Raw genomic sequence first — 9,883 nt, forward strand, 5'->3', positions numbered from 1 at the left:
CGTCTCTGGCTCGCGGCCTCGCCCCTTCTCATTCTCAAGTCTCTCGTCTCTCACTCTCTCTTCTCTCAACTCTCTAGTCCCTCACTCTCTCTTCTCTTAAGGGTGTGTTTGGATGTTGAAGTGAGTTGAATTGAGTTGAGTTGTGATGATAAAATATTGTTAGAATATTATTTTTTAATATTATTATTATTTTAAAATTTGAAAAAGTTGAATTGTTTATTATATTTTGTGTTGGAATTTGAAAAAGTTGTAATAATGAGTTGAGATAAATTGAGGTGAGTTTGGTAACCAAACGCATCCTAAGTCTCAACTCTCCCGGCCTCACTTTGTCTCTCCGTCGAGGCTGCCCAATGCCTCTTCAAAGGTTTTTTTTTTTTTTTGAAATTACATACTAGACTTTTTGTGATTGGGTTTTGTGATATTATAGTTTTTTAATCTGAAATTTAGGATTTTTTGTGATTGTGTTTATTATTCTGTTTGTGATATTAGGGTTTTGTGATTGGGATTGTGAAATTACTTTGAAATTATGATAGATGATATTTGTGATATTATGATTTTTTTAATCCGAAATTTACTTTGATTGGGTTTGTGAAATTACATTGATAGTGTTTTGTAATTTTTCTACTTAAATAACATCTGTCCTGTTTAATGTTTATCAATTGGGGTTGAGGATTTGAATAAACTGTGAAGGCTTAACAATTAAACCAGTTTTTTTTGTTTTCTTATAAACAGATTTTTGATGATAAATTGTTTAAATTTCATTTTAAAAAACTGGAAAACCGGATCAAATTGGATCAAAAATCGGTAAAACTGGAAATACCGGTTTAGGAGGGTAACTGGTGCGTAATCGGTTTTGAAAAATACGAAACCGATACATACCGGTTTGGTTCTAGATTTTATCCAAAACCAGACCGAACTAGACTGGTTACACCCCTAGCCACAAGTGTCAGTTGGACCAAATGTAGGATGCTTAATGGATCACACTTTGAACTTAAGCCTTGGCAATTTATTTCCAACATTACATATACTTTTGGCGTTTCTATTACATGAAAAGTAGCTACAACAATCATATATTGTGAGCACAAGAAACGCAACCAAAGCACAGAGATCAACAGCAAACACCACCACATATAGCAGCTAGCAAGCTATGGCATCCCTAACACCATAACCACAAGATCGTTCTTAGTCCCAAATACCGATCTCCATGAAACCATCCTCAGTAGCACAGCCCCTAAACATCCCAGTGGTGTTAAAACCCCAAGCCACTTCTCCTTTATTCGACACAGCTATGAGCCCTGCCTTCCCTTCATCGAGCCGTTCCTTGATGACAAAGTCCACGGCCTCCTGAAGGCCCAGCCCCTTGTACTCCATCACCGCCGCCACCTCTCTCGCCAGGGTCCCGCGTATGATCGCCTCGCCCTCTCCGGTGCACGACACCCCGCAAATATTGCATGCGTAGGTGCCAGCGCCGATCAGGGGCGAATCTCCGATGCGACCGCTCATCTTGTTCATGAGCCCCCCGGTTGATGTTGCCGCAGCGCAACGGCCCTGGCTGTCCACCACCACGCACCCAACCGTCTCCGGCGCATACACGCTGATTGGTAGCCCGTTCATCAGGATGGGACTCTCCACCACGGCGCTGCATGTCTCCAATCCCCCTGCCGCCGGGATCCTGTAATCAAACTGCAAGCGACGATCCGGACATATTCAGAATTAAGTTAGTGCGTTTCTGCCGTCTCGTGGGTTATGATATTTTTTGAAGACTTGCGAAGAAAACTAATCAGAGAGATTCAACGTACCATGATGGTGTTTGCTTCCTTTGCCAGTTTAAGCATTCCCACGTTCTCCTCCGTGATGAAATATTCATTGTCCACGACCTCCACACCCTGAAGAAATCAACACCATGAATAAAAAAAATAAAGATGGATCACGGTTCCTCATACTCTTAAACATCTAATCACCTAGAATATTTCTTTGATTTTAATAATTATTACATGATTAAATGATTAAAATATTATATTACGTCATGTTTCAGTAAAACAACCACAGAAATGGGAAACTTTTGCCTTTCTTTCTCTTCTTTTCTCAGAAATTCAACCTGTAAGGAACACGCACACCCACAAGACAAATTACAATAGAAAATTCAGTGAAAACACGTGGAAATGAATGCGAAGGGACAGGCGGCTTAGATCTTTCTACAAGCGAAATGAAAAGCTGACGCTCTTTCCTTTCTTTCTTTTTTCCCATAAATTTCTTTTAGGGTAGAACCGTTAGAATCAGAGATTCAGACCTGTTGCCTGGCGAAATCTTCGGCGCCGGCGAAGGCTAGGTAGGAGTGGGGAGATCTCTCCATGACTAGTCGGGCAAGAGAGACGGGGTTCTTGACTGTAGTCAAGCCCGAAACGGCACCGCATCTCCTCCCACTCCCATCCATGATGCTCGATTCCATCTCCACAGTACCTTTCGCCGTCAGGGCAGATCCACGTCCAGAATTAAAGACAGGATCTGTTTCGAGTTCTCTAACCTGTATCACACATTCGCAATCACAAAATGTAAAGAGAGTTTTTTTATAAGTAAAAAAAACTCGTAAATGCTGCGCTAGTAAGTATTCAATCACGCAGACGAGACACGGAAGCCATGCAAAGAATTAGTAAAAAATGTGGTACAGTTTGAATTAGAAAATGCACTTTGCACTCATCTGTTTTCTCGGAAAATGCATGACAGAGAGGAAATCCAGACATGGGATTGGAGTGATAGTCATAAGATTGAAACTTTACTTTTTTATTTCCTTTGTAGGATTCAAATCGGAAAGTTACCGCATGGCAACGTCATAAGGAAAGGGAAACTGAACAGGGCAGTTATTGAAAAAGAAGCCACAGAAACAAAGAGAAAGGGACGTACAACAAGTTCGACAACATCGACGGCAGAGAGGTTGGATCGAAGAGCGTCGATACCAAGATTTAGGCAGCGACTGAGGACTTGTTTGGCCTCCTCTTGACGCTGTTGTGGGAGATTAGGGTCCACACCAGCGCCGCCATGCACAGCTATAGCCCACCCTCCCATATTTCTCTCCATCTCCCTCTATTGCGGTTTTTGTAAATCGTGCGTGCTGACTACGAGGATCGAGTGGCATTTAAATAGGCGGAGGCGGACTCCAAGGATCTCTGAGCTGGAATTTAACTATGATTTGGGTTCCTTCACGTATATGTGTGCGTGCAGTCAATTCAATGCAGACTTGTCAGAGCCCTGCAGGATTTTCCAGCGTGCTTCCTTAAATTTACAGATATTCGATGATGAGGATATTAAACATTATTGTTATTTCTTTCTTGAGTAGTTTTATTATATTAAATTAATTGAATTTTGCTATCGTTCATACGTTATATATTAATAAAAAGTGATGAATTGAATTATCATTTTTTAACACATTATATACTATATATATTTTAATTTTTTAAATTTTAATTTTTGAAATTAATTGATGCTTTCTAATCATCATCCATACACTATACATTTAGTAAGAGAAAAAAAATAAAAAAAATTATATGTAGTATGTAGTGTGAGAGTGATAAGTAATTTATATATATATATATATATATATATATATATATATATATATATATAACTTGGTCATGTAGTAGAGACTTTCATATCACTGAAGTGGTTGGTGTGTAGACAAAGAAGCTTGAAAATATATGCAAGTATACCGCAAGTTCTACCCCAATAAGCCTTGTCGTCCACGGAGTTCTAACCTAGGGTTCAATTCATCGCAATGATTAATTCTTTGTTTGACTTGCCTGCTAGCTAGCTCCCACGTAGAGATAAATTTATTTGAGTCGATTTACAAATCAAATAGAGCTCCATACGATCGAAGGTACGTAGTGGAGTTAAGTTATGACTGACTCAAAAGTACTCAATTCAACACATGCAGTTCACGAGACATTTAGATCAATTGATCATTTTTTGTTAGAACCAAACATACTTGACAAGAACCTAAGATCGAAGAATTTAATATGACTCAACCGGCCATTTTTTTACAGTTACTAATTCATCTCAAATTGATGTTGTTGTTGATCTCATCTGATCACATGTCTAGCATTTTTTTTTTTTTAATAAGAAACAGACTTCATTTCATTTTATAAAAGAAGTTATATCTGTGACTCAAAATTATAAATCAAACTAACATCTGTTGTAAGCATTCTCGTACACAAAAACTTTACAACAGGCATTGTCTAGCTATCTATATATTTATCTAGTTCAGACTTTTGAGAATTTGAGTCTGATCACTTACTTAAGTTTATTTTATTGTGTTTCTTTATAATTAATCATAAATGAGTATTTAATTATATGAGTGTTAAATGACATCATGTAATAATTCAGTTAATTAAAACTGAAAAATGGGGATAAATAAAGCAATTAGCAAAAATCTTTTACTTTTTCTGTCCAGATTTTAACGCCTTACGTTACTTTTTTGGATGTTATAAATCAAAGAGTAATACTAGAATACAGTCATAGAGTGTATAAACGTCATGCAATCATTTTGAAAAAGAGTGAGATTTATTATTAAAAAATTAATTTTTTTCATATGAGCCTCGAATATATTCACTCTTTTTAAAATGATTGCACAGCACTTACACACTCACAACTGCAACTATCAATTTTCTAATCAAATGCGCATTTTTCGAACTTCAAAGAATGATAAAATAACCAATCACGGAAAGAAAAATATGTTTATTTTATCCTTTTCAAGCTCTTATCCACACACACACATATATAAATATATATATATATATATATACAACTACGATATTGAACGTCGGCTTGGATTTCTTATTTTGGCAACTAATGTCGTTTGCTTTGTAGTTGTCGAAGGGTTTGCCGATCTGGCAATACTATATACTATAAGATAAATTTTACTTATCATCCTCACACTATACATGAAAAAAGTCCTCCTTCTGCAACCTCACCTTGTTCTTCCACTTATTAATCAATTCTCTATTTATTTGTCACAAATTATACCATCTATTTCAGCAGAAACATGACAAACTTTCCCTATGTAGGTGCCTTAATATGAACAACAATTTAATATGATTTTTTATATAATAATTTTTGTGTGAAATAATCTTTTTTATGAATACATTGCATGTTTAAGATGCCATAAATATTGAGATTCTCGCACTATGATTAAATATTTGGATAAGCATGGCATTTTCATTCCACACATGATAATAGATATAGCTAGCGGGGACATGACCATGATGCTTGCATGCATGTTGATCTTCATCTCAATCCCATTTATTTAAGCTTTCGATTTCTGTACACGTACTGTCTGTGTGTTTGCCGGGATAAACCTTAACCATAAACGAGTATCATACGGATCATACACCTTAATTTTTATTTTTATCTTTTATTTTGGGGAAATGATCAGCTGGTTGGGTGATCACTGGAAAAAACATCTGAGATAATAATTGTCGTACAAGTTTGCAACACTTCACATCCCATTAATCTTTGAAAACAAAACAAAACAAAACCTCATTGAAAAAGAATCTATATATCAAGTATATATAGAGATAATGAAAACAACAAAATAAAATAGAAAATGATCTTGTGAATTTTTTTAAAATATTTAAAATTATTAAAATATATATATATAAAAAAATATAAAATATAAAATAAAATACACTAAATAAAATAAAATAAAAGAGCTCCCAGCAGTAACGCATAATCACCCAAATATATGAGGCAAGGCAAGCTAATTGGCTCTAGCAGATCCGTAAAGCTGTTGATCAGAAGCTTGGAAACAGACGGCAAATGCTGCTAACGAGGAGCAGAAGATCAGCCCCTGGCTGCATGGTTCAGGTGGGCTCTAGGCAGCTATATATGCTTGCGTCAGTCAAGGCAGCTAGGAGGCGGGAAAAAAAATGGTAGGTAAAAGCTGGCCGTGGGTCCGACTCCGACACTCTTATGGGTCCCAGAGTCGCTGCATTCTGGGAAGAAATATATATATATATAAATGAAGATTAGCATGCATCTTAAAAATGAGGATGATAAGAAGTTTGATTGGCTGGATTTAGTTGACAAGATGCGTCGGTGATGAGAAGGCTTTTAGATGTGCATTAAAGTGATATTGAAAATACCCCATTTATATTTATTATTTTATTTATTTATTATTATTATTTAATATTTTATCATTATTTTTTTTATTATTATTCATAGAATACTTAAAAATACATTTTTACCCAAATACAGAATTTAAAACTAGCTGATCCAAATGTTTATTCATATAATATATATATATATGATATTTGAGCTATTAAATATCGTATAATTTTTTTTAAAAAAAATAAAATATAAAAAATTTATATAAAAAAAAGTAATATTTTAATAATAAAATTTTCATGATCGTATAAATCATTACTCGTATATGTATTTAAGTAAAAACCAAATAGTAGTGTAGAAGCTGCATGCAATTAATATATATAGCGCACTCCCAAAATTGAGGTAGTTGAAGATGAGTCATATACATTAGCTAGAATGGGACACCATCGATCGGTTTGTGTCCATTGTATCGTTCCCACTACCACTGCTTTCCACTTCCACTTTGTCTTTATGCTCTTTCCTTTGGCCTCCTCTGATGCGACTTGATGAACAGACTCTTGAAACCTCGTGTTTTTTGGTTCCTAAGCTAACAATGAACCTGGGATTCGTATCTCTTTTTACTGTTTTATTTTTTAAATAATACGAATAACACTATGTGATACGTTGTGTTAACTCAACATAAACACGACACGATAATAGTTAGTTTGGATTTAGTATTAACAGGTTAAGATAAAACGGGTTGAAGACACGATTTCTTAATGAGTTAATAACGCGTCAATCCATTTTGACCCATTATGATCCATTAAGAAAGTTAAAGTTATAATTATACCTTTATATTTAAAAGTAAAATTGTTGAAGTTTTAATTTTAATATTTTTATTGTTTAGATTGTAATTTTAGACTTGTAGTTAGTTTTATATTTTTTTTATAGATATTGTGATTTTAATATTTATATAAAATTATGCTAAACTTAATATGATTAAACGGGTTAATTTCATGTTTGTTCAACCCATTTACATAAACGGATTAAAACAGGTCGAGTCGAGACGTGTTAATATATTTCGTAATATTCACTAACGGGTCGTGTTAGAATTTGAGATTTTGATACGATAAGTTTAATGGGTCGTGTTCGAATTGATCCATATAGTATAATATATATGTCTTGACATGACATGAACATAGCACATTAACACAAGTTAACACCCCTAACTGTAGTACTACTTGCTAGGCAAGCAAGGAACCAAACTTAAAACAATTATTCCAAACTTAATTCTAAAGTGACTATTCTAATTAACTCAGAGATATTATTTACTAGCTTAGGATAAAAAATTGAATGATATATATGTACCGTTTGAATAGTAATTTAAAATAAGATGAGTTGAGATTAAATAAAATATTGTTATAATATTATTTTTTAATATTATTATTTTAAGATTTGAAAAAGATGAATTGTTTATTATAATTTATGTAAGAAATTGAAAAAATTGTAATGATTAGATAAAATAAGATAAAACACTTTTTGTATTCAAACGGACCTTAGTTACGAATCATTTTTGCCGCAAATAGTTATAAATACAAAGACAGTTGGCTTTCCTCAATATTGGACAATACTAGTTATGTAGTTTAATTAAAAATAAAGATATTTATGTTATTTACCAGTTTGATATATAACACCACCTATTGTGATATTATTATGTTCATAAAAAGAGTTAAAAGTACCAATATTTTGTTTTTATGTAAACTGATCATGTGTCACACTTCAACATCAACAATGTATTTAGTGTGTCAATAAAAAGACGTACAGCAAATACATTTATTCATCTAAAAAAGAGTTTATATTCTGCAAGTGACAGTAATGTAAATCTAGGGTGGAGACGAACGGAACCATTTTGATATGTATTTTTTTTTTTCTAGGAAAAGGAGAAAGAGTGAGATCATCAACTTATCAAGGTCGGTAGGTATTCTATTTTGGCGCGATCATAGTAGTACTATATAATATGAGTAATGCTACATATAATTATGAAGTGCGCAAGAGTCGTGCAGTCGCTTTGAAAAAAAAGTGAGATTCACTATTAAAAATTAATTTTTTTTTCATGTATGTCCTATGTTTATTCATTTTTTTCAAAATGATTATACAGCACTTGCATACTCATAATTGTAACTATCATTTCTCATATAATATATATCATAGATCCCATTGGAATCTCCTTCAAACGGCATGGATCGAGCTGAAAATGCTCCTTAAAGATGGATTTGAGCTATAATTTGATGAAGTCCACCAAGGATAAGGGGGTGCTATATAAGCCACAGCTTGACAATGATAATAGGCATGCATGGATCAAACTCATCTTCTTATAATTATAATCGGGCACATAGAAACTAGGGCTGCAACCCAACCAATCCGAACTGACTTTAGGCCCGACCCTACCCGACTCGCCAACAAGAAACAGCAACCCGGCACCGAACATTTCGGGTCTGGTCAACTCGAGTTTTTCCCTGAGATGCTCGATGACCTGGTCAACGCTGCACTTGTGGATGTAGAAGGCCAAGATGGCCATCACTAACTGACTGAGGGAGATGAAGAGAAAGAAAAGAAAGAAAGAAACTTTGATACGAAGAGAAAGAAAAGAAAGAAAGAAACTATGATCTCCACGCCATCGTTGTAAAGCAAGAAACAGATCAGTGATCCACCCTGCAAATGGCAACTTAGGGCTTCGGAGTTTTCCTTCCTCTATCTGCTTCTCCGAGTTCCACACTCCACCTAATTCCTTGGGTAAGCTTAACTGCTTAAATATACCAACAAAGCAAAAAGGAACAAAAAAAAAAAAAAAAAAAAGTTTCAGTTTTTCTTCTCCCAATAATCTCTCATAAAAAGCTGACATTTTTGCTTCCTCTCTCTCTGATCTCTCTCTCACTATATGTTCTGTGTCCTCAGAAACGTCGTAGCCCGTAGGGAGAAGAGGCCGTCTGCACATAGCAAAATGCTGGAATACGAATGGGGCAACACTGGCACAATCATGCTATCGGGCGAGGAAGAAACCAACCAGGATTCTGACCAAACTCGCCAAATCTTCGACCACTACGCTCAACCCTTCCAAAAGAACAGCTTTAACCCTCAGCCCACAACCACCGCTTTCTCTCACTTCAACCCGCAACAAACCCATACCCATACTCAAGGTCTATTCGGGTGGGAGGTGACGATTTCTAGGCCCGTGGACTTCGTCTCCAAACTGGGGCTCAACCTGGGTGGCAAGGCGAGGTGGGATTTCAGAGAATGGGGATGGGAGGCAATGGTGATGACGAAGAGAACGCGGAGGGCAAGGCGGCTAGGGTTTGAACTTTAATCTACAAGTAAGAGTTTATAAACGTGTTACTTGTTAGTCGGGTTAATTGGGTTGAAACCAATTTTTAACGGGTTCGACCTGAAATGTAATCCAAATCAATTTTAACAGACGGGTCTATTCAGGTTCTTCGGGTGGGACAGGTCTTCGGGCTATTTGCACAGGCCTAATAGAAACAGCTTGAAATCATAGTTTCTATTAATTACACTAAGTTAATATCCTTGTGATTATTATTTCAATTTTTATTTTTCATCGAATCATAAAATTGTCATTTAAGGTTGCGTTTGGATAGTGAGGTAACTTCAGATATTCTATATATAGTAATGAAAAAAAATTGTAGAATATTGAATAATGGTGAAAATTAGGTAAATAATAATAATAAGATAATAAATAATTGTAAAATATTTTAAAAATACTCTACTATCCAAACTAACCGGATCACCCATT

The 9,883-nt window shown here is 35.1% G+C and overlaps 1 protein-coding gene across 1 annotated transcript; it reads right to left on the bottom strand.

Moving 5' to 3' along the window:
* Positions 1-988: 988 nt before the first annotated feature.
* On the bottom strand, positions 989-3,114 carry LOC121243565 (probable isoaspartyl peptidase/L-asparaginase 2). The gene is made up of 4 exons (XM_041141693.1): positions 2,902-3,114; positions 2,291-2,524; positions 1,800-1,886; positions 989-1,683 (listed from the first exon to the last, which is right to left on the bottom strand). Exons 1-4 carry the CDS (start codon positions 3,073-3,075, stop codon positions 1,183-1,185), a joined length of 996 nt encoding a protein of 331 aa, XP_040997627.1. The 5' UTR covers positions 3,076-3,114; the 3' UTR covers positions 989-1,182.
* Positions 3,115-9,883: the final 6,769 nt, after the last annotated feature.

Source organism: Juglans microcarpa x Juglans regia, chromosome 8D (assembly GCF_004785595.1).
Source record: "Juglans microcarpa x Juglans regia isolate MS1-56 chromosome 8D, Jm3101_v1.0, whole genome shotgun sequence".
NCBI classification, from domain to species: domain Eukaryota; kingdom Viridiplantae; phylum Streptophyta; class Magnoliopsida; order Fagales; family Juglandaceae; genus Juglans; species Juglans microcarpa x Juglans regia.

Coding starts and splice junctions, on each gene's coding strand:
- LOC121243565 (XM_041141693.1), bottom strand. CDS start 3,075: ATGGAGAGAAATATGGGAGGGTGGGCTATAGCTGTGCATGGCGGCGCT. Junction 2,525..2,901: donor TCGATGTTGTCGAACTTGTT/GTACGTCCCTTT, acceptor TGTGTGATACAG/GTTAGAGAACTCGAAACAGA. Junction 1,684..1,799: donor AGGAAGCAAACACCATCATG/GTACGTTGAATC, acceptor CGTCGCTTGCAG/TTTGATTACAGGATCCCGGC.